Source organism: Dipodomys merriami, unplaced genomic scaffold, assembly GCF_024711535.1.
Source record: "Dipodomys merriami isolate MVZ:Mamm:240054 unplaced genomic scaffold, mDipMer1.0.p SCAF_202, whole genome shotgun sequence".
Classification (NCBI taxonomy): domain Eukaryota; kingdom Metazoa; phylum Chordata; class Mammalia; order Rodentia; family Heteromyidae; genus Dipodomys; species Dipodomys merriami.
The window spans coordinates 171,109-197,988 of record NW_027203405.1 but is presented as its reverse complement, the minus strand read 5'-3'; the positions used below and the strand labels follow the sequence as shown (position 1 = coordinate 197,988).

Sequence of the window (26,880 nt, the reverse complement as noted above, 5' to 3'; positions counted from 1 at the left end):
AGAAAAATCTGAGAGACTCTTATCTCCAGTTAACCAGCAAACAGCCAGAAAGGAAGGGTCTGGCAAAAAAGCTGAGCAAGAGCTCAAGGCCCTGAATTCAAGCGCTAGTACATGCCCACCCCCCCAAAAAAAACAAAACAACAAAAAAAGATCCTTGATATAAACCACTGAATGGTGGATTTTTATTTTATTATTTGTGGTGTGTGTGTGTGTGTGTTGTGTGTGTGTGTGTGTGTGTGTATGTTTACGTGAATTCAGGGCCTGGGTACTCTCCCTGAATTTTTTTACTCAAAGCTAACACTCTTCCACTTGAGTCACAGTTCCACTTCTGACTTTCTCCTGGTTAACTGAAGATAAAAAGTCTCATGAACTTTCCTGCCCAGGCTGGCTTTAAACCTTGATCCTCAGATCTCAGCCTCCTGAGTAGCTAGGATTAAGGTGTGAGCCACTGGTACCCAATTCTAGTCCCCCACCTTTTTTTTCATTGGTTGTAGGGCTTGAACTCTGGGCCTGGGCACTATCCCTCAGCTCTTCAGCTCAAGGTGAGTACTCTACCACAGCGCCACTTCTGGTTTTCTGAGCGGTTTACTGGAGATAAGAGTCTCATGGCCTTTCCTTCCCTGGGCTGGCTTTGAATCTCAATCCTCAGATCTCAGTCTCCTTAGTAGCTGGGATTACAGGCATGAACTACCACACCTGGCTCAATTCCAGCCCCTTATTACCTTGACTAGTGTGTGTGTGTGTGTGTGTGTGTGCGCGCGAGCGCATGCACACATGCATGCCTGCGGGTGCTGGGGCTTGAACTTTAAGGCCTGGATGCTGTCCTTTAGCTTTTTTACTCACGGCTGATGCTGTACCACTTGATCCATAGCTCCACTTATGGCTTTTTGCTGGCTAATTCAAGATAAAGAGTTTCATGGGCTTAAGCGGGCTTTGAGCTTCAATCCTCAGCACCCTGAGTATTTACCATTACATTAGTTAATTCACAGGTAGGGTCTGGATGCCTGGCCTGCCTCCCACCTGCTGGCCATTCCCAGTGGGGGGCAAACTGAGGCTCTGTGGGGCATCCAGCTGTTGTTGGGTGTGGGAGGAGGGCCGGCCCAGGCTGTGTTGCTGGCCGGTGGACACACAGGCACTGTGTGGGTGACCCTTTGGCTCAGGTGCGAGTTTGTGTGTTGGCTGGTACATTAGCCATGGGCAGGGCCGCACACCCACCTCGTTCACCGCCTCCTTCAGACACCGGGTGTCATGGGCCTGAGCACTGTACTGAGCCTCTAGCAGGGCAATGTTCTCTTCCAGCTGGTGGACTCTCGAGGTGAGCTGGTCCACGTGCAGGTCCTGGGGGCGGGGCAGAGAGGAGCGAAGACCTACTGTCAGCACAGCCCGGCCTGAGCCCCCGGGCAGCAGCTGAGGCCCATGGGGGGGGGCTGTGTGCCCCAGGGGCCGCATAAACACCTGCTTTTTCTTCTCCACTTCAGCCCGCATCCGCTCCATCTCTGCCTTCTTCACCACCTGCTTCATCACGGAAATGTCGTCCCGCACGTCCTGGTCTATGTTCTGCATGTAGAAGAGGTTCAGGGCCAAGTTCTCCATCTCCGTCTGCAGGGCGGCCACTGGGGAGGAGAGGAGGGGCGCTCAGGATTGTCCTCAACCCCTTCCTCCGGCGCGAGGCAGGTGACCCTGCCTCCATTGTGTAGCCCAGACTGGCCTCTAACTCAAGATCCTCAGGCCTCAGCCTGCGAGAGCTGGCACTACAGGCCTGTGTAACCACACCCAGCCTGAGAATGGCTTTTAAACCATAAAGACCCAGACTCTGCTGCGAAATAGAGACTGAGAAAAGAGAGAGGTACACAATCTACACTCACCAACTACAACATGTTCTGCTGTATGAGTAGGGCTGAATGACCAAATCTTGTGTCTATTTCACAGGTTTCTTACCTGTTAACAGCGAGCAAATTCATACAGAGGCCCAAGGCCCCATGACCCCAATGCTAAAGGGAGGCTGAGCTCCACCAAAGCTCTCTCCCTGTGGCCAGTGAGAGGGAGGCCGCCCTGGAGGCTGGGCCTCCAGGAGGCTGCACTGCCTACCCACCCAAAAGTTCCATAAACCCTCAGGAACTAATTCCTTTAACCAAATTCAAATTCAGCTGGGTGCTGGTGGCTCACGCCTGTAATCCCAGCTACTGAGGGAGCTGAGATCTAAGGATCACAGTTCAAAGCCAGCTAGGGCAGGAAAGTCCATGAGACTCTTATCTCCAATAAACCATGGAAAACCAGCAGTGGTGCTGTGGCTCAAGTGGTAGAGCGCTTACCTTGAGCTGAAGAGCGTAGGGACAGCGCCAATAAACCATGGAAAACCAGCAGTGGTGCTGTGGCTCAAGTGGTAGAGTGCTTACCTTGAGCTGAAGAGCGTAGGGACAGTGCCCAGGCCCAGAGTTCAAGCCCCAGGACCGGAAAATAAAATTCCTTTCTGTCTGCTCTCTCTACTCTCTCCACACCCCTGACTGAGGCTGGGCCTGTGGCCCCGCACCCCTGACTCCCCGTTTGTGCCTGTGTTAGGTGTGGACGACCACCGCTAGTTGGTGCCAGCAGCAAATCCAGAGTATGCGGTCTAGAGACCTCCCTCTCCCCCTTCCCCCAGGTCCAGTTGTTTTTTTGTTGTTTGTCATGGGGCTTGAACTCTGGGCCTGGGTACCGTCCCTCAGCTCTTTAGCTCAAGGCCAGTGCTCTACCACTTGAGCCACAGCACCACTTCCGGTTCTCTAGTGGTTTATTGGAGATAAGAGTCTCAGGGACTTTCCTGCCCCAGCAGACTTTGAACCGCAATCCTCAGATCTCAGCCTCCTGAATAGCTAGGATTACAAGGCGTGAGCCACCAGCGCCTGGCTCAGACTCCTCCACGCCCACCAGGGCGGCTTCCTCAGGGGTGAGCTGGATCCGAGCCAGGAATGCCTCCAGGGAATCACTCCGGCCTTGGGGCCCCAGTAAGGGCATAGCTGAGGGAGGAGGGCAACAACTGGATGTGTATGCGCTCCAGCTGTTTTCCTCAGGACGGTTTTATTTATTTTTTGTTGTTCGTGGGGCCTGAACTCTGGGCCCGGGCACTGTCCCTTAGCTCTTCAGCTCAAGGCCAGTGTTCTACCAATTGAGCCACAGCGCCACTTCCAGCTTTTTCTGTTTATGTGGTGCTGAGGAATGGAACCCAGGGCTTCATTCATGCCAGGCAAGCTCTCTACCACTGAGCCACCTTCCCAGCCCCTCAGGACGGTTTAGAATCCCCCACCCCAGGCCCCGGCTGCACGCACGCTTCTTGCGCGCCTCGCTGGCCTCCTCGTAGGTCTTGGTGTAGAGCGCGCGCAGCTCCTGCAGCTCATCCTCCTTCTGCCGCCTCTCGCAGGAGGCCAGGGAGTGGCGGTCGTGGCTCTTCTCCAGCTGCATCTGCAGGTAGGCCAGGTGCTGCTGGATCCCGTAGAGATTCACGCCCAGCTCCTGACGCTGGCTCCGCCTCTGCTTGGTGCCCACTTCCTGCACCCAGGAGAAGAGGGTCACGAGGATGCAGGCGGGGCCTGTCCGGGCCTGGGCAGCCGGGACCCCGCGTACCAGCTCCTGAATCTCCAGCTTTAGCTTCTCGATCTGCCGGTTGAGGTAGCTCTTCAGGGTGGTCTGGAACCTGACCATCAGCGGCTGAAACACAAGACCGCCGGCGGTCAGCCCCCGCTGGGGCCACGGCTCCCCTCCGCGTTTGTGCGTGTGCATGCGTGTGTGATTCCAGCAGCAGTTGTGCCCCATATCTTCTTGGTATTTTTCTTCTGGAAGCCACAAATTCAGGGCACCCCTGGGCTCCTGCAGGCACGGAGGGGCTGAGGGTCCCGCTGAAAAGGCAGGCCAGCTCCCTCAGGCGGTCCCTTTCTCAGGGGCCGGAGGGTGTCAGCGTCCAGTGACGTTGTGCAGCCTGTGAGCCCTGCTTTCCCTCAGACCAGAGCTGGACTTCACCAGGGGCCGGGCGGGCAGGGGTGGGGGCGGAGGGGGGGGGGATGAGATAAGGCCCCTTCAAGGCAATGAGTGTGTCCCTAGACTCCACTAGGACGCAAGGCCTGGAGTCCTTCTCCTTATTACACAAAGGCTGTGGAGCCCAGGGCTGCCCAACCCCACCCTCCCAGGCCCAGGCCAGCAAGCGGAAGTGGGGGACTCACACTTTGGGCATGGGAATCTGAAACCCCTCGGGTAGGAAGCAGGGGCTAGATGTGCCTGTGGCGGGCAGATCTGGACCCAGGGGGCTGGAAGACCACACGGCCCGAGTGACTCTTCTACACAGGGCAAAAGCAAGTCCCGGGAATCTTACGTGGTCTGGGTCCAAAACCACGGTGCGGGACCCATCGTCTCCCAAGTCCTCGCTGCCCTCAGACTCCTCCACGCCCACCAGGGCGGCTTCCTCAGGGGTGAGCTGGATCCGAGCCAGGAATGCCTCCAGGGAATCACTCCGGCCTTGGGGCCCCAGTGAGGGCATAGCTGAGGGAGGAGGGCAAACGTCATATTTTGGGGGAGGTGGCAGCAAAGCTGGCCCCACCCACGGGCAGTGCAATGGATCTAAAACAAGGAAAACCAGGGAAGCCAAGCAAGGGCTGGGAGCACGCCCTTGGGACCGCCCATTCTATCTGCGCTTTGTGGCTGGAGGCGCTGAGCATTGAACTAGGGCCTTGTAGGGCCTGTGTCTCCTAAGCAGGTGTGTCGCCCCTCGAGCCATGCCCCCAGCCCTTTCTTGCTTTGGTTATTTTTGAGGTAAGGTCTTGTCTTATGCCCAATCCCACTGCGCTGCGATCTGCTGTGCCTCCCTGTGCGGCTGGAGACGACAGGCATCAGGCGCCTCATCACTGAGACTCAGTCATGCAAATGTGTAAGCCCAGGCTAGCTTTGAACTGCCATCCTCCTGTCTACCTCCCAAGTGCTGGGGTCACAGGAGTGACACACTGTGCCCAGCTCTGTTCTTTTTTTTTTTTGCTCAATCATGGGGCTTGAACTCTGGGCCTGGGCGCTGTCCCTCAGCTCTTCAGCTCAAGGCTAGCGCTCTACCACTTGAGCCACAGCGCGCCACTTCCGATTTTCTGGTGGTTCATTGGAGATAAGTGTCTCACAGACTTTCCCGCCCGGGCTGGCTTTGAACTGTGATCCTCGGATCTCAGACTCCTGAGTAGCTAGGATGACGGGCGTGAGCCACCTGCATGTGGCTCTTGTGGACTCTTGATGATGACCCCGTGCTGCCTGTTGGCTGGACAACTTTCTGAATGACCTGCATGCAGGTCCTCCTCTGCACACGGCCGACTGTTGGGACTAAGTGGGCTCTTAGTAAATGCTCTCTGCAGTGCTGATGTGTTTACGCTGGTGCTGGACGGGCAGCCTGCTTTGTGAGGAGGGATGCTGGCAGCAGCCCAGCGCCGGGGTGGGGCTGGGGCTGGGGGTGTCAGCGTACCTGCCTGTAGGAGGGTCTGGTCCGTCTCAGATGACAAGCTGCTCTGGAGGCTCAGTCTGAAGCGGTGCTCCAGGCCCATGGGAAAGGTCTGTGGCAAGGGGACAATTAATTCGTTCTTATTAATTACTGGCGACTGCGGCACCGTGGATGTGGTGCCACTGTGGGCCCCCTGCCCCCACCATGGGGCCCCGGGGCCGGGTCCCTAGGGAGGAGCTGTTGGGATGTGGCAGAGCTTTTAGAGCTAGAGCCTATGCCGGCTCTGGTGGCTCGTGCCCTTGACCCTAGAGACTTGGGAGGCTGAGATCCGACCAACCAAGCAGCCAGGCAGGAAGCCCCTAAGACCCTTATCTCCCACGAACCACTAAAAAGCCAGAAGTGTGAGGGAAGGAGGGCCACTGTCCAAAATGAAATGTACTCATTGCCTGACTTACGTAACTGCAATCCTCCATAGATTGATTGATTGATTTTTTGCCAGGCCTGGGGCTTGAACTCAGGGCCTGGGCGCTGTCCCTGAGCTCCTTTTGCTCTAGATGAGCACTCTACCACTTGAGCCACAGTGCCACTTCTGGCTTTTCCTGTGATTAATTGGAGATAAGAGTCTTATGGGCTTCCTGCCCAGGCTGGCTTTGAACTTTGATCCTCACATCTTAGTCTCTTGACTAGTTAGGATAACAGGTATGAGCCACTGGTATCTGGCTTGCATATCATCTTTATTGTAACAATAAAACACAGGCTGGGAATGTGTCTTAGTGGTAGAGTGCTTATCTAGCATGCATGAAGCCCTGGGTTCCATTCCTCAGTACCACAGACACAGAAAAGGCTGGAAGCGGCACTTGTAAAATTTCCCTAAAGAGGGGTGGTGTGGGAAAGGAGAAGGGACAACATCTATGGGAGACACAGAAATGAAGGTGGGTGGGAGTCAAAAGGCCACAAAACCCACTGGCCACATCAGGGCTGCAGGGGCAGGCAGTGCTGTGGCTCCAGCTGCCGGGAACTCAGAGGTAGGAGTCTCATCGGCCCAGGCTGGCCTGGGGCAAACATGTGAGCGCCTATTTGAAAATACAACTAAAGCACACAAACTTAAGCAAAAAAGGTTGTGGGAGCAGCACGGGTGGTAGACCACCTGGCTAACAAGGGAAAAGCCTTGGGTTCTTTTCTTTTGTCCAAGACCAGGACTCAAACTCAGTATTTGATGATTTTGCTCATCGGCTAGTACTCTATGAATAGAGCCACACCTCCAGCCCCAAGCCCTGGATTCAAACTCCAGAACCCCTCCCAATTCATCTTTGTAAATAAGCAAGATGGAAAGTACTTTCCCCAGATCACCTTTATGTAATAGAAAAAGGTAAAGGGCAACTTTGAAGCCAGGTGCTGGTGGCTCATACCAGTAATCCTACTACTGGGGGGGGGGGGGGGGGAAGAGTGGTTGGTGATCAGGAGGATCAAAGTTCAAAGCCAACTCATGAAAAAAAGTTAGAGATCCTGTCTCAGCCAATAACTGTGTGTGGTGGCAAGAACCTGTCATCCCAGATACCTGGAAAAAAAGGAAGAAAAAATAGGATGATGGTGGTCCAGGCCACTCCCAGCATTAAAAAAAAAAGTCAGCTGGGCGCTGGTGGCTCACGCCTGTCATCCTAGCTACTCAGGAGGCTGAGATCTGAGGATCATAGTTGACAGCCAGCCCTGGCAGGAAAGTCCATGAGACTCTTATCCCCAAAGAACCACCAGAAAACCAGAAGTGGTGTTGTGGCTCAAGTGGTAGAACGCTCCCCTAGAGCTGAAGGGACAGTGCTCAGGCCCAGGGTTCAAGCCCCATGACCAACACACATACACACACAGAGTCAGATCCTAACTCATAAGTAACTAAAGCAAAAAAGTACTTAGTGTTCAAGTAAGCAAAGTGTCTGCAAAGCAAGTGTGAGGCTCCCAGTTCAACTTCCAGTCCCACTGAAGACTAGAAACAAACATTTCTGTTCCCCCTTCTCTCCACCTACATTTCATGTGTCTCAAAGTGCACGTGTTACCCCCCCCCCCAAGTGTGGCTTCCTCACGGAACGCTGCTCTGGACACTGGAACCTGGGTGCTCAGCGGATGGCCTGGGGTTGGGAGCCGGGGCAGTGAGACCAAGTGTGCTGAGGAATCCCGACAGGGAGTGAGTGCACGGGTGTGAACAGGCTGAAGAGCCCGGGGCACGGGCACCGGCATGGGGCACAGGGCCGGCTCAGGCCTACTCACCCCGCTGCCTACTGTACTCAAAGGGTCGACCATCTCGCTGGACCCCTCGAACTCAGCCCCTCTCGATTCCAGTGGGCTCACGAGCTCTGGTGAGAGCTCCAGCTCTTGGGAAATGTCAGGAAGGAATTCGGGTCTCACTTTTCCAGACATTTCCTCGGAAATGAATTCTGGGTAGGGCGGCTCAGAATATCTGGCTGGCTCTTCTTCCATATAGCCATAAAATACCTGTTTGTCCTCCTCTGCCCCCAAGAATTCCATCTCTCCCCCCATCTCTCCTTCGATCATCTCCCCTTCCATCTCTCCTTCCGTTTCGCCTTCAGTTCTCTCTTCCATCTCCCCTTCGGTCTCCTCTTCCATCTCTCCTTCCATCTCTTCTTCCATTTCTCCTTCCAACTCTCCTTCCATCTCTCCTTCCATTTCCACTTCCGTCTCCTCTTCTATCCCACCTCCGGTCCCTCCTGTGGCGTCTCTCAGGTCTTGGTCTTGCGCTTCCCCTTCGGGCCACTCAGAAGCACCTGCAGGGTCTTCAGCTGCACTGCTCTTCCCAGCCACTGGCGCCTGGAATGGGTGGCCAGGAAACCCCGGACATGTGACAAAGGACCCATGACCCCTCCCCCCTCAGTGAGACGTGGTGGCGGGCTTTATCTAGACTCTGTTTTCCACAGTCCTGTTGCACGCTTTGTTTTAGCACTCTGTTCTGGAAAACTCAGGGTGCTCTACGAGCAGGACACCCCGGCCGCTCCTGAGGCCAGGCAGCGGGGACCTTGGTTTCTCGGTATCCAAAATGAGTCTGTCTCAATGCAAGGCAAAAGGGTGATCGCCCCTCTGACCAGAGTCCTAGCTCTGCCTACCTCCTACCAAGCCCGAACCACCACAGCTCCCCAAGTGGGTACTTTACCACATCCTCCTCTTCTTCCTCAGAAGTCGATCTGCCTTCCGGGGGAGACCTGTTTTCAGAGAAAGCTGTGCAGTGGGTGCTGGTGCCCTCTGGGTCTTCCCCTCCCCTCCCTCCCGTACCCTCTCTGCCTCTGCTCAGCTGCCAGCCAAGACTTCCTCCTGTCACCCACTACAACCTGCCTGTCAGGGGGCCCAAAGTGCCCTAAGTTTGCTCCAACCATGAATGAAAAACCCAGTGGTGGAAACAAGAGGAGGTCTCCTGTGCTATACCCGGCCCATCTGGACGCGAGCAGAGACGGTCCACAGCAGGGACAAGCTCCAGGCTTCCTTCGCTTCTCAGCCACGGCATCAAGACTATCTGTTCTTCTTTAATTCTGGGCTTGAACTCAGGGCCCGGTGCCTGTGCTCAAGGCTAGTGCTCTACCATTTGAGCCACAACACTACTTCTGGCTTTCTCGGAGTAGTTTATTGGAGATAAGAATCTCTTATTTTGATTGTTTTGGTTTGCCAGTATCTAATTAGACAATCATATTTTCTTAATTTTTAACTAAATATAGCACTTTAGGACACTAATTGGAACCTTTGTGATTACACCAAAGATCTGTATGAAAATGGCTCTGTATCCAAAATGGCTCTGTATCCACATCCTTGGGAAACAGACATTAGACAGCAAAAAAGACCTTGACATAAACAAATCCTTAAGTGATTGTTTTGGTTTGCAAGGGGCCTGAGGTTTGAGCCTATGATCCTAGCTAATCAGGAGGATGAGATCTGAGGATTGCAATGAGAAGCTAGCCCAGGCAGAAAAGTCTATGAGACTCTTATCTCCAATTAACTAAAAAGCTAGAAGAGAAGCAGTGGTTCAAGTGGTAGAGCATCAGCCTTGAGTGGGAAAAGATAAGGGACATGCCCTGAGTTCAAGCCTTACTACCAGCACAAGAAAAAACTTTTTTGGTCTATTAAAGATATTAACTAAGGTCATGGGAAGGTGGCTCAGTGGTAGAGTGCTTGCCTTGCATCCATGAGGCCCTGGGTTTGATTCCTCAGCACCACATAAGTAGAAAAAGTCAGAGTGGCGCTGTGGCTCAAGTGGTAAAGAGCTAGCCTTGAGCTGAAGAGCTGAGGGCCAGCACCCAGGCCCTGAGTTCAAGCCCCACAACCAACAACAACAACAAGAAGAAAAACACAAAGATACCAACTAAGATATGGCTTCTCCTTTGGCATGTTTAATTGTGATGTTCAACAGATATCCCTGCAGTTTAAGACAATACTTATTAAATAAAATTCTCTGCTGGGTGCCGGTGTCTCACACCTGTAATCCTAGCTACTTCAGGAGGTTGAGATCTGAGGATCATAGTTTGAAGCCAGCCTGGGTAGGAAAGTCTGGGAGCTCAGGAACAGTGCCCAACTCCAGAATTCAAGCATCAGAACTGGCAAAATAAACTAATAAATAAAATTCTCTCCTCATGATGACTTGAGCCCTGTCACCTTGTGGCAGAATCAGCAGGTCTTGTAGGATCTTATTCAGAACTGATATTCTCTATTTAATTTTGTTCACATATTTTTAAATTTTGTTTTGATTGGAAAGGAAAAATGATGCTTAGTTTTTTTTTTTTGTTTTGTTTTTTTTTTTTGGGTCCAGTCGTGGGGCCTGAACTCTGGGCGCTGTCCCTCAGCTCTTCAGCCCAGGGCTAGTGCTCTACCGCTTGAGCCACAGCGCCACTTCCGGCTTTTTTTCTTTTTGCCTATGTGGTGCTGAGGAATGGAACCCAGGGCCTCAGGCATGCAAGGCAAGCGCTCTACCACTGAGCCACCTTCCCAGCCCTGATGCTTAGTTTTAAGCATTAAAAATGTACAAGAGGGGCTGGGAAGGTGGCTCAGTGGTAGAGTGCTTGCCTTGCATGCATGAGGCCCTGGGTTCGATTCCTCAGCGCCACATAAGCAGAAAAAGCTGGAAGTGGCGTTGTGGCTCAAGTGGTCGAGCACTAGCCTTGAGCTGAAGAGCTGAGGGACAGTGCCCAGGCCCTCGCAACCGACAAAGTAAAACAAAATAAAAGTGTACAAGAGAAGGTGGCTCAGTGGTAGAGCGCTTGCCTTGCATGCCTGAGGCCCTGGATTCCATTTCTCAGCACCACATAAGCAGAAAAAGCCTAAAGTGGTGCTGTGGCTCAAGTGGTAGAGTGCTAGCCTTGAGCTGAAGAGCTGAGGGACAGCGCCCAGGCCCAGAGTTCAAGACCCATGACCAACAACAAAAAAATTACAAAGTGTACAAGATGCTTTGTTACAATAAAACTAAATGTATATACTATATATTCATATATGTTTTCTTTAAAAAATCAAACTAATGTAAGTGCTTCACAGACAATGGAAATCTTGTGATTTCCCTGGCCTTCCAAGGCAACCATGTTTCACAGCCAGAAATGGAAGGTACACTCGGATTCATTCTGGTCCTTCCAGTCACTGCCTCTGCTTGAAATTAGAAATCACACAGTAGCCAATGCTTTACCTTTACTCTTCCCGTGGCAGTACATACAAATTGTGTGTGTGTGTGCGCGTGTGTGTGGTGTGTGCTTGAACTCAAGCCTGGGCACGGTCCCAGGGCTTTTGTGCACAAGGCTGACGCTCTACCGCTTGAGCCACAGCTCCACTCTGGCCTTTTGGTGGTTCACTGAAAGCCTCACAGACTTTCCTGCCCGGGCTGGCTTTGAACCGCGATCCTCAGACCTCAGAGTCCTGAGCAGCTGGGATGACCGCGTGCGCCCCGGCGCCGGGCGGGCTGGACTAAGCCTGGACACACACACACACACACACGCACGCACACACACACACACGCACACACACACACACACACACACACACACACACACACACACACGCGCGCGCCAGTCAGCACCCAGGCGTCCGCGCGACCGCAGGACCCTGGCACGGAGCGTGGCCGGGCCGCTCGCCCCGCGCGCGTGCACTCCGGGCCGGGCCCCGGCGCCGCGGGCCGCCCGTGCGCGGGGTCCACCCCGCGGGACGGAGGCGCGGGGCTGTCGTGGACCGGCGCCCCGCAGCCAGCAGGGCCGCCCGCGGTTGCCATGGTTACCGCAGGGCGCCGGGGCGGGGAGCCGGAGGGAGGGAGGGCAGCGAGGGAGGGGGGGAGGGAGGACGCGGCCCCGGGAGGAGCGGCGCTGGGGGGGCCGGTGGCCCGCAGGGTCCGAGGGTGCGGGCGGAGCGGGCAGAGGCGGGAGAGCGCGGGGACGAACGGCGGGGACGGCGTGGGGCGCGCAGCCGCAGAGCACCGAGCCCCGCGGGCCCCGCCGCCCCGTCCCCGTGACCCGCCGCCCCCGCCGCCCCCCGCGGGCCCCGCCGTCCCCGCCGCCCCGTCCCCGTGACCCGCCGTCCCCGCCGCCCCGTCCCCGTGACCCGCCGTCCCCGCCGCCCCCCTCCGTCCCCCGTCCCCGCCGCCCCGTCCCCGTGACCCGCCGCCCCCGCCGCCCCCCCGCGGGCCCCGCCGTCCCCGCCGCCCCGTCTCCGTGACCCGCCGCCCCCGCCGCCACCGTCCCCATTACCCGCCGGCCGGGTCCCCGGGCGCCGCCATCTTGCGTTGCTAGGCGACGGCGTCAACATCCGGCGGCGCAGGGGCGGGGCGGGGGCGGGGCCTGTCCGGGGGCGGGGCCGCGGGCCGGGCGCGCGTGCGGGGGGACCGCAGCACCCAGTGTGCAGATGCTCAGGCGAGAACACGCTCAGGTGTGGGCACGCTCAGGTGTGTGCATGCATTCAGAGGTGTGGGCACACTCAGGTGTGTGTATGCACTCAGGTGTGTGCATGCACTCAGGGGTGTGGATGCACTCAGGTGTGTGCATGCACTCAGGGGTGTGTATACACTCAGGTGTGTGGATGCACTCAGGTGTGGGTACACTCAGGTGTGTGTATACACTCAGGTGTGTGCATGCACTCAGGTGTGTGCATGCACTCAGGTGTGTGCATGCACTCAGGGGTGTGGATGCACTCAGGTGTGTGGATACACTCAGGTGTGTGGATACACTCGGGTGTGTGGTTACACAGGTGCTGGTACACTCAGGTAGGTGTGTGGATACACTCAGGTGTGTGTATGCACTCGGGTGTGGATACACCCAGGTGTGTGGGTACACTCAGGGGTGTGGATACACTCAGGTGTGGGTACACTCAGGTGTGTGGATACACGGGTGTGTGGGTACACTCAGGTGTGTGGACACACTCAGGTGTGTGGGTACACTCAGGTGTGTGGATGCACTCAGGTGTGTGGATACACGGGTGTGTGGGTACTCAGGTGTGTGGACACACTCAGGTGTGTGGATACACTAGGTGTGGGTACACAAGTGTGTGGATACACTAGGTGTGGATGCACTCAGGTGTGGGGACACTCAGGTGTGTGGGTACACTCAGGTGTGGATACACTCAGGTGTGGGGACACACAGGTGTGGGACACACTGAAGCACAAATGTGTGTTTGCTCCGCCAGGCTGGGACTCTGTCCAGAGGGCGACAGCGGCATGCGCCCAACCTGGCACCGGGACCCCCGGGACCCGGGGACCCCCGGGAGCCGGGGACAGAAGGCCTGGTGCGGGCTCGAGGAGCCGGGGCCCCCTGCAGGCTCTGGCGAGCGGCCCCGTGGACCCTCGCGGCGCGTGGGCTGCCGTGCTGGGTGAGGCCGGCCAGGGACCTGACGCCCGGCTGAGGCTGGAGTTCTCCGGCCCGCCGACAGGGGGCGGAGTCGGGGCGGGGCCAGGGCGGAGCTGGGCGGGTCCGGTCGGACTGCGGGCGGAGCTCTGGCAGATCGGGGGCGGGGTTTGGAGGAAGCAGGGCGGGGCGTGTCCCGGGGCGGGGCTGGGGGCGGAGCCGAGGCCGAGCCTCCCTGCGCGTCCCCGCCCCGCGGAGCCTCCGGGGCTGCAGCGGAGGCGGCGGCGGCGGCGGATCCTGGAACCGGCGTGAGTCCGGCCCCCGCGGCGGGACCCGGGTGGGTATCGGGGGGGAGGGCGGAGGGCCTGTCCGGGGCCAGGGGGCGGGGTCCGCTCCCGAGGGGGCAGCGCCCATCCGCGGCGCGCGGGGGGAGGGCGCGGGCCGCGGCCGCGGCGTCCGGGAGGGCCGGGGTCCGCCGCCGTCCGGGGGGCGCGGGGCGGGGCGTCGCAGGGCGTCACGGGAGGACCCGGATCGGCCGGGGCCTCCCGGGGACCCTCCCCGCCGCGGGTGGGGCGCCCGGGGCGCGCGCGGGCCTCCTTCCGGGCGTCCGGCCCCCGCGTGCCCGGCGCGCTGGGCCGGGGAACTTTCGGCCTTTGTCTGTCGGGATCGGCGGAGCACGCGGAGCGGGCGGGGGGCGGCCCCCGAATGCGCCCGGCGCCCCGGCGGCGCGCGCCCGGGGGCGGCGGCTCTGCTCCGGGTCCGCGCTCCGGGGCGCGCGCTTCCCGTCGGCCCCGGGGCGCGCGCTGCCCGCCGGCCCGGCCCCCCCCCCGACCGCTCCTCCTCCCCGGGCCCTGCGCACTCGGGGCGCCCCCCCCCCCCCGCACGAGGAGGAGGCCGGCGCTGCTGCCCCGCCGCCGGTCCCCGCGCGGCCGGTGGCCACGCGCAGGCTGAGTGAACCGGGGGCGCAGGCGGCGGGCCTGAGCCTCGGAGTTCCCCCGGGGCGCCTGGGGCTCGCGAGTCTGCTGATTGTGGGTGCTCTGTTTTGTAGTCCATTCTTGTTTCATTCTTTTTCTTGTTTTGCCAGTCCTGGGGCTTGAACCCAGGGCCTGGGCGCTGCCCCTGAGCCTCTGCGCAAGGCTAGCTCTGCCGCTTGAGCTACAGCGCCACTCCTGGCTTTTTCTGAGTAGTTTATTGGAGATGGGAGCCTCATGGGGCTTTCCTGCTTAGGCTGGCTTCGAACTGCGATCCTCAGATCTCAGCTTCCTGAGTAGGATTATGGGCGTGAGCCACCAGCACCTGGCTCATACTTTTTTCTTAATATATACGTATATATATGCATATATATATATATATATATATATATATATAATTTTGTTGTTGTTGGGCTGGGAAGATGGCTCAGTGGTAGAGTGCTCACCTCGCATGCATGAAGCCCTGGGTTCCATTCCTCAGTACCACAAACACGGAAAAAGCTGGAAGTGGTGCTGTGGCTTAAGTGGTAGAGTGCTAGCCTTGAGCACAGAGAGGCTCAGGGACGGAGCCCAAGCCCCAAGTTCAAGCCCAGGACTGACAAAAAATAAAAGTGAAAAGTTTATGGTAAGCAGAACACAGATAGAACATGCTTGCTCACGGAGTTATTTAACCCAGTTACCATGATTGTGTTAAATCTTTCTTTTTCTCTTTGTTTTCTTTTCCCTTCCTTCCTTCCTTCCTTCCTTCCTTCCTTCCTTCCTTCCTTCCTTCCTTCCTTCCTCCCTTACCTGTTACTAGGGCTTGAACTCAGGGCCGAGGTGCTACTCCTTAGCTTTTTCACACACTTTACCACTTAGCTACAACTCCACTTCTGGCTTTTTGGTGGTTAAGAACGTGAATGAGCTGATCTGCCTAGTTGGCTTTGAGCTGAGATCTTCAGAGCTCAGCCTCTTGAGTAGTTAAGGTTTCAGATGTGAACTGTTGGTGCCTGGCTCTGTGTGTTCATATTGCTTGATTCATGCGTGTTTTTTTTGTTTTAGTGCACAGCTCCTTCCCACCCCGGGGCTTGGCAGAACTGTGGTTCATCCCCATTTTATATGGGGATACTGAGGCTCCAAGGGACCCCTTTAAGTCTGTGGGCCAGGACTGAGACAGCACGGCCTCAGGTACAGAGTCTTCTGGCTCCAGGGAACCTGTGCCCGCCCGCATCTTCACAGGGCCTGCTGTCTGCAAGCACTGCTCCACGACTGGTAGAAATGGAAGGAAATAGGCACGGGGTGCAGCCATTACTACTGGCCACGGCTGTCCGTTCACTTGAGGCATCTGAGCAAACAGCCACTGAGTTTGTAGAACTTGCCTCTTGGCCTCAGCGTTAGGCAGCAAAGTGCCGTGGTTAAGAACATGACCCCAAAACAGACTGCTTCACCCCAACAGTTCCTCCTCTATGTCTTAATTTCCCATCTGTAAAACTAATACAACTAGGCTGGGAATGTGGCTTAGTGGTATAGTGCTTGCCTAGCACGCATGAAGTCCTGGGTTCGATTTCTCAGTACCACATACACAGAAAAAGTCAGGAGTGCCTGCCTGTGTGGCTCAAGTGGAAAAGTGCCAGCCTTGAGCCAACGAAGCTCAGGGTCAGTACCCAGGCCCTGAGTTCAAGCCCCAGGACTGGCAAAAAATAATAATACTTCAAAGGCTTGTCACAAGGATTATTGAAAGCCAAAGGACTTTTTGTGCCAGTGCTGGGGCTTCAACTGAGGGCCTGAGCATTCTTAGCTTTTTCACTCAAGGCTGGTATGCTACCACTTGAGCCATAGTTCAGTACGAGATTGGAAGTAAGCCTCACAGACTTCCCTTCCCGGGTGGGCGCTGCACCGAGATCCTGAGGTCTCCGCCTGCTGAGTAGTTAGGGTTATGTCTAGTAGCTCACAGAGTCATCCTTCCTGGGAGGGAAGCAGTCCTTGCTCGGGCACTGGCTGGTGTTTGATGGGACATCTCTGTATCCTCTCGGGCTTCTGGGGCAAAGCAGATGAACCGATCTCTGCTGGTGACCAGAACTTAGGGCCTTTAGAGCCTGGGACAAGGGCCAGGGGCATCGTCAGCTGTGAGCTGTGCCCAGTGACGTTCTCTGAGCGCTCGTGGCCCCCACTCTGCCTGCCTCCACGCTGCTGCCATCACCGTGGTCACCGGCGGGCGTGGCTCAGGAAGTTACTAGCTCAGGGCAGTGAGGAGATCTGGGGTGATACTACCACCATGCCCCGGCACCTGAACCCACTGGCCGAGGCTGGCCACAGTACAAGCATGTGGGGTGGGAGGAGGGGCAGCTGCAGGCTGCCCGTTACCCTTGGTCTTCCTAGGAAGGTTCTGGAAGAGGCTTTTTCCTTCATTCTGGAATTGGAAACCAAGGCTTTGGGGGAGGAAGCTTCAACGGCAGACGCTGTGGTGGGTGCACAGCTGTCCGCCTGCGGTCTGTAGTTCTGACAGCGTTTGTCCATTCCTCAGTGAATGAGAGTCCAGCCTCCTGGTGATGGAGGTTGGCCTTGCGGGGGGGGGGGGCAGTCCAGGAGGGCCCCACGGGGAGAAAAACCCCTCACATGTCCACGCCTGATTCAGGGGCTGAGCACCTGTGTGAAGTTATGGCAGAGGAAGATTGAGTTACAGGGGAGCCGGGCGCCGGTGGCTCACACCTGTCGGCCCAGCCACTCAGGAAGCTGAGGTCTGAGGATCCAGGTTCCAAGCCAACCCTGGCAGGAAAGTCTGTGAGACTCTTGTCTCCAGTTAGCCAGCACAAAGCTGGAAGTGGAGCTGTGCCTCAAGCGGTAAGAGTGCTAGGCTTGAACAAAAAAGCTCGGGGAGAGCACCTAGGCCTTGAGCTCAGAGTCCCAGGATGGCATTCAAATCAGAGAGTGAATAACGTTTTACGGGGAGTGCAACTTCAAGGGGGCGCCACAGCTGACCTGTGTTACAGGGCTGAGGTGGGCGAGCCTGGGCCCCGCTCATAGGTAATCACCGCAGCCTTGCAGGTAGACGAGGGAGGCAGGACTGTTGGCCTTGAACCAGAGGAAGGGCCTGAAGCCCCGGGGTGTGGCCTGGGGGGGGCATCGGACGGCCCAGTGGCTGCCGGGGATGGAGGATGGGGATAGGCGGGAGCTGCAGGGTGTGTGTGATGGGGCGTCAGCTGCGGCAGCCTCCACACGAGGCCCGGGGTTGGTTGGTGAAGAAGGCAGGCCGCCTGCTTTCCTGGGGGCCTGGCCTCTCCACATCGGGAGGGTCCCCGCACTAGTGAGTCACCCAGCCCGGGCTGGGAATTCTGGGTAATAAATGTCTTGACTTGGCCCCTTGTAAACGTTTGCTAGAAGGGACCCCACCCTCTGTACCACCACCGTGGTGACCAGAGCTGCCGGGAGACAGTGCCAGTGGCCAGGCGCTCCTGCGGGTGGAGGGAGCACGTGCTTCAGCAACTGTTCCCCACACTGGCACTGTCCCCAGCACAGCCTGTCCCAGAGCCGCCTCACGGGGCTGGGCAGGAAGCAATCTGCTGTCCCTCTCTTCCTGCTTTTCCTTCTCCCCCTCCTCGTCCTCGTCCTCTTCCTCCTGCTTCCTCCTCCTCCTCCCCCTCCTCCTCCTCCTCCTCCTCCTCCTCCTCCTCCCCCTCCCCCTCCTCCTCCTCCTCCTCCTCCCCCTCCCCCTCCTCCTCCTCCCTCTCTCTCTCTCTCTCTCCCTCTCTCTACCCCCCCACCTCTGCCAGTCCTGGGGCTTGAACTCAGGACCTGGGCACTGTCCCAGTGCTTTTTTTTGCTCAAGGCTAGCACTCTACCACTTGAACCACAGCACCACTTCCAGCTTTTTCTGTGTGTGTGGTGCTGAGGAATGGAACCCAGGGCTTCATGCATGCTAGGCAAGCGCTCTACCACTGAGCATAGTCCCAGCCTTCTGTGTCTCCTTGTCCCTCTCCCTCTCTCTTCTCTCCCCATTTCTGTCTGGGCTTCCATCATTTCCTGCATCTTCCCCCCCCCCCCAACTACCTCAAAACTCCTGAAGCCAACTTTAGCTGGCTTCACCCCCAGTAACTTTCCCCGGAGGCTGCCGCAAGCACAAGCCCAGCGTTCTCGCAGGGACTCTCGCTTCCAGAGCTGCAGTTAGTGGGAAAGAACGGCTCTGAAGAGGGTGTTTTTGTTTTACCAGTTTTAGGAGCAGGTGTATTTTCATTGGGGGGAGCCCAAGTCATTTTTCCCCCTTGGCAATTGTACAGTGACCTTTTGCAAAAATCTGGCCTTACCTAGCGGTCACCAGTGAGAGACCAGCACACGCTCCACCGGGTGACATGCTTAGTGAGCCTTTACACCAGCACCGCGCCTTTACAGCCGCAGAGAGTTGTTTGTTTTTGCATGTCGGGGCTGAGGCTTGGCGTGGATCTGGGCTTCATTCCATCTCCACGCTCTGAGCCAGTCACCAGGTTGGCACCGCCAGACTCCCCAAAGGGATGGGGAGACTGAGCCCAGACGGGAGCTTCTCACAGATTCTCACACACGGGAGTTGTGGGGGGCGGGGGGTTATTTTTTATTTTTGTAAGGTCCGCTCCTGGATGGCAAGCAGACTCCACCCTCCTCGCAGCAAAGACTCCACCCAGTGCCTGCGTTACCTAGGCAACTGGGACACCTGGAAGAGGTCACATCTGCATCTGCTGAGGTCACATCTGAATTTGATGTGGCCACACCTTTCCCCACCCATACCCTACATAAGGGCTAGCCCAGGCCCAGACTCCCTCTTTTTTTCTCTCTGTTCGTTTCTAGCTCTTGCTGCTCTTTTCTTGCTCTCTTGCTCTCTCTCTTTCCCAGCCACGTGGAGTGCCAACCTTGCCTGGTCCCAGCAGGTCTACCCCTTACCTGAATACCACGTGAGTGCTACTGTTCTTACCCCTCTCTCTGCTCTTTTCTCTCTTCCCAGCTCTCTCTCATTCCCAGGCCTTTCCCAGCCACGTGGAGTGCCACCCTTGCCTGGTCCCAGCAGGTCTACTGAATAAACCCCTTATCTGAATACCACGTGCGTGCTGGTGCTGTTCTAACTCGGTTACCTCTTTTTAAAAACCTAACAATTTTTGCCAGTAAGTGGAACTTGAACTCAGGGCCTGGGTGCTATTCCTTAGCTTTATTGCTCAAGGCTGGTTTTCTACTACTTGAGCCATAGCTCCACTTCCAGCTTTTTTACTGGTTCGTTGGAGATAACGTGTCTCATGGATTTCCTGCCCAGGCTGGCTTTGAACCTCGGTCCTCAGATCGTAGCCTCCTGAGTAGCGGCTCACAGCCTGTGCCGGCAGGGCACCATTCGCTGCTGTCTGACTGCCTCTGTCCTTTCCGGAGTGGTGACGGGCGCGCTCGGTTCCGGAGCCTCCTGGTGTGGAAGTTGGAGATGCAGCTCTCTGCTCAGGACGCGGCCTCCTTCAGAACGGGCTGATCCGGTGCCACGCAGGCCTCCCTCCCAAGTTCACAGAACCAGGCAAAGCCAGCTGGCTGGTGGAGAGTTCCCAGGGCCCCGGGACAGCGGCGTCAGGGTGCCTGGCTGGGCCGCTGGCTCCGGCTCTGTTGTCCAGGCTGCTTTTCTAGAACTCGGTTTCTGCATCTCCCATGAGGCATGGCCATCTTTGCCCCTTGCTGACCCAAGAGATGCCAGGGCCCTGTCCCTAGGGCCAACACATGAACTCCTGCGCTGTCAAGCCCAAGGGCTGCTCAAGGTCATGCGTACCTGGACTCAAGGTCATCTGTGGGTGGGGTGGGGGGGTTGGATTCAAGGCATTAGGGCCTCCCACGGGACCACTGAGCCTGCTGGAGGCCAGCCCCCAGCCCCAGCCCCAGCCCCGGCCAGCTCTCTCGATGCCATGATGGCCTTCATCCACCCCTGACTACAACTAGCACCATCCTTCTGTCTGGATGGCGGCATCCCTGTCTCAAGTCTTTTTTTTTTTTTTTTTTTGTACCAGTCTTGGAGCTTGAACTCAAGCCTGGGCACTGTCCCTGAGGTTTTTTGCTTAAGGCTAGCATACCAACACTTGCGCTACAGCTCTTCTTTCAGCTGCTGCTGCTGTTGCTGCTGCTGCTGCTATTCCTCCTCCTTATCCTCTTCTTTTTGTGCTAATCCTGGGGTTTGAACTGGGGGGAGAGGGGGAAGGGCCCTGAGCTGCTTTTGCCCAAGGCTAGTGCTCTGTCACTTGAGCCACAGCTCCACTTCCTGCTTTTTCTGTGATTAATTGGAGAGAAGAGTTTCATGGACTTTCCTGCCCCAGCTGGCTTTGAACCACAGTCCTCAGACCTCAGCCTCCTGAGTAGCTAAGGTGACAGGCGTGAGCCACTGGCACCCAGCTTTTTTTTTTTTTTTTTTTTTGGTACTAAGGATTGAAGCCAGGATGTATCATCTGAGGCAAGCGCTTTGCCACTGAGCTGCACCCTGCCCTTCTTTCCGCTTTTTGGTGCTTCATTGCTGTTTGCTTGCTTGCTTTTTGACATGGCCTTGGACTCGAGATTCTTCTGCCTCACCTCCAGAGTGCTGGGATTACAAGCATGTACCACCATGCTTGGCACAGGATGAACTTAACACAGGTCAAGGGTTCTTCCTTCCTAGTTTGATGGACCAGAGGTTGGGAAACAGCCCAGAGAAAGAGCAAATCTGTTCTTTTTGTTTCATATGTGCATACGTTTTTATACAAATAGCTTCTTCCAAGGAGTAAATGTACTTTAAAAATGAGACAGAATTGCCTAGTGGTGAAAGGTCCTGGTTCACCAGAAAGCAGCCTCCTCTCCCTAGAACACTGGAGGGGGGTCCTGTGCACCCCCTGCCCCGCCCATCTGGAGGGAGGAGCTGGCCGCTCAGGCAGGGACAAAGGTCTCCTGAGAGGCCGGGGCACTGGGACACCCCTCACTGAGGCAGGCGCCACGCAGCTTCTCATCTGGTGGAAAAAGGCTCGTTCTGACTACGGTCTGTGCTTCCAGCACATTCTTTTGATTATCTGCAGTGGTGGCAAAACATTGTCAAAATGAAAACATTGATTTCTTTTTTTTTTTTTTTTTTTTTTTTTTTTTTTTTTTTTTTTTTTTTTTTTTTTTTTTTTTTTGTCGTTGGAATTTTATTTTTATTTTTAGTGGAAATCAATCTGGGGCAAATTGGTAACTTTGTAATAACTCATTCATGAGAATGGTTATTTCTCAGGTATTTAATGTTTTATAATTCTCATTACTACAAAACTTTTATTACATTTGTTAATTTTTTAACTTCTTAACCTAGAAACAAACTTGTAAAATGAGACTGATACTTTTCATTAAGTAGTTGCACAAAGAAGTTACAATTCCATATGTCAGGTTATAAGTGTAATGTATCATGATCAATGCCACCCCTTCCATTGCGCTTCCCTATTTCCCCCTCCCATTCCTACCCTCAAGTTACATAGTTCAATTCTTATAATGCACAATGAATATAATGACTACATTTACTCACCCTTCCTCCCTCCTTTTGTGTACCTGCCCCCTCAGTTATCGCCTCCTGGTAATCTTTTTCTTTTTTTAAGCAGTCCATTAGTTGTTCAGAGGAGTCATACCTTTGGACTCCTCCCCTAAGTATACCATTCTTCAGTCAGTTTGTGTGTGTATGCATAAAACCCTATATATGTTATCATGTAAGCTTGTACTTTGGATCTAGCCTCCACATACAAGAGAAAATATGAACTGTTTGAATGGGACTGATTTTTAAAGTTCATTTTCTGATTTTTTTTTTTTTTTATATTTTTTTTATTGTAGAGATACTATACAGAGGGTTACAGTTACATGAGTGAGGTAATGAGTACACTTCCACTTCCTCTTGAACATTGTTACCCCCTCCATTGTTTTCCCCCTACCATCCCCTCCCTCCCTCCCTTCCCCAAGGTTCTTTTTTTTTTTTTTTTTTTTTGATCGTGATTAAGTGATTACTTAATTTCCGGAAATTCACAGTATTGTGGAATAATGATGCTCATTTAAAGTCACAAGTTCATTCTAACTTTCCTGGAGCAAATTGTCTATCACAGTCTGTAATATATAACGGTGCTCATATGTTATATACCATATATGTGATCAGCAGCATGGGGATATTTAGTAGTGGTTCAACCAGATGAGTGGGAGTTCTTTGTTTCTTAAGTCCTGTTAGTTTTGTCATATCACCTAACCTTTTGGATTCATCATCCACTTATCAGGGAGACCATGTACTGTTTGTCTCTTCGTTCTTGGCTTACCTCGCTCAACATGATTCCTTCTAGCTCCATCCATTTCCCTGCAAATGCCATTATTTTGTCATTTCTAATGGCTGCATAATATTCCATTGTGTATAGATACCACAATTTTTGGATCCATTCATCTGTGGTGGGGCATCTAGGTTGTTTCCATATCCTAGCTATTGCGAACAGTGCTGCAATAAACATGGAGGTGCACGTGTCCTTGTATATTGGTTCCTGTTGTTCAGGGTAGATGCCTAGAAGTGGTATGACTGGGTCGTAAGGGAGGTCAATCTTTAGCTTTCTAAGGACCCTCCAGACTGCTTTCCAAAGTGGTTGTATGAGTGTACATTCCCACCAGCAGTGTAATAGCGTTCCTCGTTCTCCACATCCCCTCCAGCATTTGTCGTTGGCTGATTTGTGGATGTGGGACATTCTGACTGGGGTAAGGTGGTATCTCAGGGTTGTCTTTATTTGCATTTCCTTCACCACCAGGGATGATGAACATTTCCTCATGTGTTTCTTTGCCATTTTTATTTCTTCATTTGAGAAGTCCCTCTTTAGTTCCCTTGCCCATTTAGTAATTGGTGTGTTGGGTTTGGGAGGGATTAGTTTCTTGAGTTCCCTGTATATACAGGATGTTAACCCCTTGTCTGATATATTGCTGGTAAATATTTTTTCCCAATTAGTTGGTTGTCTTTCTAGCTTGGTTGCGATAGCTTTATCTGTGCAGAAGCTTTTTATTTTAAGGTAGTCCCATTTGTCGAGTCTCTCTCCAATTTGTTGTGACCCTGGGACTCTGTTCAGGAAGTTCCTTCCTGTGCCTATTAGTTCAAGTGTCTCTCCTACTCTGTCCTGCAGTAGTTTCAGAGATTCAGGTTTAATGTTAAGGTCTTTAATCCATTTTGAGTTGATGTTGGTGCATGGTGATAGGCTGGGGTCCACTTTTAGTTTTCTGCATGTGGCTGCCCAGTTTTCCCAGCACCAGCGGTTGAAGAGGCTGTGTTTCTTCCATTGTATGTCTTTGGCTCCTTTGTCGAATATCAGCTGGCTGTAGGCCTGTGGATTTATTTCTGGATCTTCTATTCTGTTCCATTGGTCTTCGGGTCTGTTTTTGTGCCAGTACCATGCTGTCTTTGTTATTATAGCTCTGTAGTAGAGTTTGAAGTTCGGCATGGATAGCCCTCCCATATTGTCTTTATCCCCTAGAATTGTTTTGGCTATTCTAGGTCTTTTGTTGTTCCATATGAATTTTTGGACTGTTTTCTGTATTTCAGTGATGTACGTCATTGGGATTTTAATAGGAATTGCGTTGAATTTGTATATTAGTTTTGGAAGTATTACCATCTTTACTATATTAAGTCGGCCTATCCAGGAGCATGGGAGGTCTTTCCATTTCCTAGTGTCTTCTGCAATTTCTTTCTTTAACTTTTTATAGTTCTCATTAAATAGTTCTTTTACATCTTTGGTTAGGTTAATTCCTAAATATTTTATTTTTCGGGAGGTTATTGTGAATGGGGTTGCTCCCTTTATTTCTCTCTCTTCCTGTACATTATCAGTGTATAGGAAGGCAACTGATTTTTGTGGGTTTATTTTGTATCCTGCTATTTTGCCAAAGTGATTTATGATTTCTAAGAGTTTGGGGATGGAGTTTTTGGGATCGTGGAGGTATAGTATCATGTCGTCTGCAAAAAGGGATAGTTTAACTTCTTCTTTTCCTATGAGGATCCCTTTAATATCTTTTTCTTGCCTTATTGCCCTGGCTAAGGGTTCTAGGACTATATTGAAGAGGAGTGGAGACAGTGGGCATCCTTGCCTTGTTCCTGATTTTAGGAGAATTGGTTGTAGCTTTTCCCCATTAAGTATAATATTGGCTATTGGTCTGTCATAAATGGCTTTTATTGTTTTTAGAAATGTTCCTTCTATTCCTATTTTCTCCAGAGCTTTTAGCATGAATGAATGTTGAATTTTGTCAAAGGCCTTTTCTGCATCTGTAGCGATAATCATGTGATTCTTGACCTTGGCTCTGTTGATATGTTGGATTACATTTATTGACTTACGTATGTTAAACCATCCCTGTGTCTCTGGGATGAAGCCTACCTGGTCATAGTGAATTATTTTTTTTATGTGTTTCTGGATTCTGTTAGCTAGAATCTTGTTAAGGATCTTTGCATCTGTGTTCATCAAGGAGATTGGCCTGTAATTCTCCTTTTTGGTTGGGTCTTTGCCTGGTTTGGGGATGAGTGTGATATTGGCTTCGTAGAATGAGTTTGGGATAGCTCCTTCCTTCTCTGTTTCTCTGAAGAGCTTGAGGAGTATGGGTATTAGTTCTTGTTTAAAGGTCTTATAGAATTCTGCTGTGAATCCATCTGGTCCTGGGCTTTTTTTTGTTGGAAGACTTTTGATAGCTTCCTGTATCTCATTATAGGATATTGGCTTATTTAATTGGTTAACTTCTTCTTTGCTCAGTTTGGGCAACTTGTATTTCTCTAAAAATGCATCCATTTCTGCCCGATTTTCTTCCTTTAGAGAGTATAGCTTTTGAAAGTAGTCTGTTAGAATTGTTTGGATATCTTGGGTACGTGTGGTGATGTTTCCCGTGGCATCCCTAATCCTATTAATATGGGTTTCCTCTCTTCTTTTTTTAATTAATCTAGCCAATGGGCCATCAATTTTGTTTATTTTTTCAAAGAACCAGCTTTTTGTTTGGTTTATTTTGGTTATGGTTTTCTGATTTTCTAATTGGTTAATCTCTGCTTTTAATTTGGTTATCTGGCTTCTTCTAGTAGCTTTAGGTTCCATTTTTTCCTGTTTTTCTAGCTGTTTTAATTGCAACATGAGGTTATTTACTTGGTCTGTCTCCATTCTCTTGATGTGGGCACTGAGGGCAATAAATTTGCCCCTCAGGACTGCTTTTGCTGTGTCCCACAAGTTTCTTTGTGAGGTGTTTTCATTTTCATTGAGTTGTAGGAAGTGCTTTATTTCTTCTCTGATCTCTTCTGTTATCCAGGCATTGTTAAGGAGTGTGCTGTTCAATTTCCATGTATTGGAGAAATTTCTGCGGTATGCTTTGTTATTGAGAGCTAGCTTGATTCCACTGTGGTCAGATAGGATACAGGGGATTATGTCGATCCCTTTGTATTTGCTTAAGTTCCTTGCATGAACTATGATATGGTCTATTTTGGAGAAAGTTCCGTGAGCTGCTGAGAAGAATGTGTACTGTGTTGTTTTAGGGTGAAATACTCGGTAGATGTCAGTTAATTCCGCTTGAAGTATGGCCTCTCTTAATTCGGTAGCTTCTTTGCCAATCCTCTGGTTGGTAGACCTGTCCTTTGGTGAGAGTGGTGTGTTAAAGTCTCCTAGTATTATCGTATTGGGATCTATTTTATTCTGTAAGTTTGAGAGCATTTGTTTGACATATCTGGGTGCACCAATATTTGGGGCATATAAGTTGATGATGGTTATATCCTCCTCTTGGATTGTTCCCTTTATTAATATGTAGTGTCCGTCCTTGTCTTTCTGTACTGATTTTAATGAAAAGTTTATTTTGTCAGATATCAGGATAGCTACACCTGCTTTCTTACTGGGGGCGTTTGATTGGTAGATCCTTTTCCACCCCTTCACTCTGAGTTTGTTTGTATGTTTGGCTGAGAGGTGGGTCTCCTGAAGGCAACAGATGGATGGGTCTTGTTTTCTTATCCAGTCCTCAGTTCGTTTTCTTTTAATTGGCGAATTCAGCCCATTTATATTAAGAGAAAGTATAGAGAGATGCATTGTTGTCCCTGCCATTCCGTTTTCCTAAGTTTTTCTTTTTTCCTTTCCTCCTGTGCTTGCTCAGTTAGACTTTGAGTAATGCCTGTTTGGGGCAGGCCCCAGTTCCTGGCTGCTTTCTTCAGGTTGTGTCCCCCCTCTTAGAATTCTTTGTAATGCTGGCTTAATGTTTATGTATTCATTTAGTTTTTCTTTGCTATTAAAAGTTTTCAGTTCTCCATCAAATGTGAATGCTAGCTTTGCCGGGTAGATCAGTCTGGGTTGGCAGTTATTGGCTCTCAGGGCTCGTATGGTGCTTTCCCAGGCTTTTCTTGCATTCATTGTTTGTGTGGAGAGATCTGCAGTAATTCTTATTTTTTTCCCATTGTAGTATAGCTCCTTCTTCATTTTTGCTGCATGCAGGATTGTTTCCTTATTATTCAGATCTATCATTTTTACTATAATGTGTCTAGAAGTGTTTCTCCTGGGGTCTTGCTTGTTGGGTGTTCGATAAGCTTTTGTGATGTAGTTAAGATGGTCGTTTTTGAGGTGGGGAAAATTTTCATTGATTATCTTGTTAAATAGGTGTTGCATTCCCTTGCTCTGGAATTCCTCACCTTCGTCCACTCCAATTATGCGAAGGTTAAATTTTTTAGCATTATCTGCTTGCTCTTGAATATCCC

General features: G+C 52.8%; 2 protein-coding genes across 3 annotated transcripts in view; one reads left to right on the top strand and one right to left on the bottom strand.

Moving 5' to 3' along the window:
* Positions 1–12,210, bottom strand: part of Ccdc40 (coiled-coil domain 40 molecular ruler complex subunit) — a 31,956-nt gene extending 19,746 nt beyond the window's left edge. The window contains exons 1-9 of the mRNA XM_070031587.1: positions 12,154–12,210; positions 8,601–8,649; positions 7,703–8,260; positions 5,468–5,555; positions 4,343–4,509; positions 3,601–3,684; positions 3,306–3,525; positions 1,456–1,613; positions 1,216–1,338 (exon numbers count right to left, since the gene is read on the bottom strand). Of these exons, the coding sequence (XP_069887688.1) occupies positions 1,216–1,338; positions 1,456–1,613; positions 3,306–3,525; positions 3,601–3,684; positions 4,343–4,509; positions 5,468–5,555; positions 7,703–8,260; positions 8,601–8,649; positions 12,154–12,182 (1,476 nt within the window). The 5' untranslated portion in view covers positions 12,183–12,210. The remainder of the gene's footprint in view (positions 1–1,215; positions 1,339–1,455; positions 1,614–3,305; positions 3,526–3,600; positions 3,685–4,342; positions 4,510–5,467; positions 5,556–7,702; positions 8,261–8,600; positions 8,650–12,153) is intronic.
* A 1,269-nt stretch (positions 12,211–13,479) lies between these two features.
* Positions 13,480–26,880, top strand: part of Tbc1d16 (TBC1 domain family member 16) — a 68,975-nt gene continuing 55,574 nt past the window's right edge. Inside the window, exon 1 of one of the 2 annotated variants that reach the window (XM_070031585.1) lies at positions 13,480–13,550. The gene's annotated coding sequence lies outside the window, so the exon portion shown is untranslated. Of the gene's footprint in view, positions 13,580–26,880 lie in introns of both variants that reach the window. The other variant, XM_070031584.1, reaches the window with a different exon arrangement.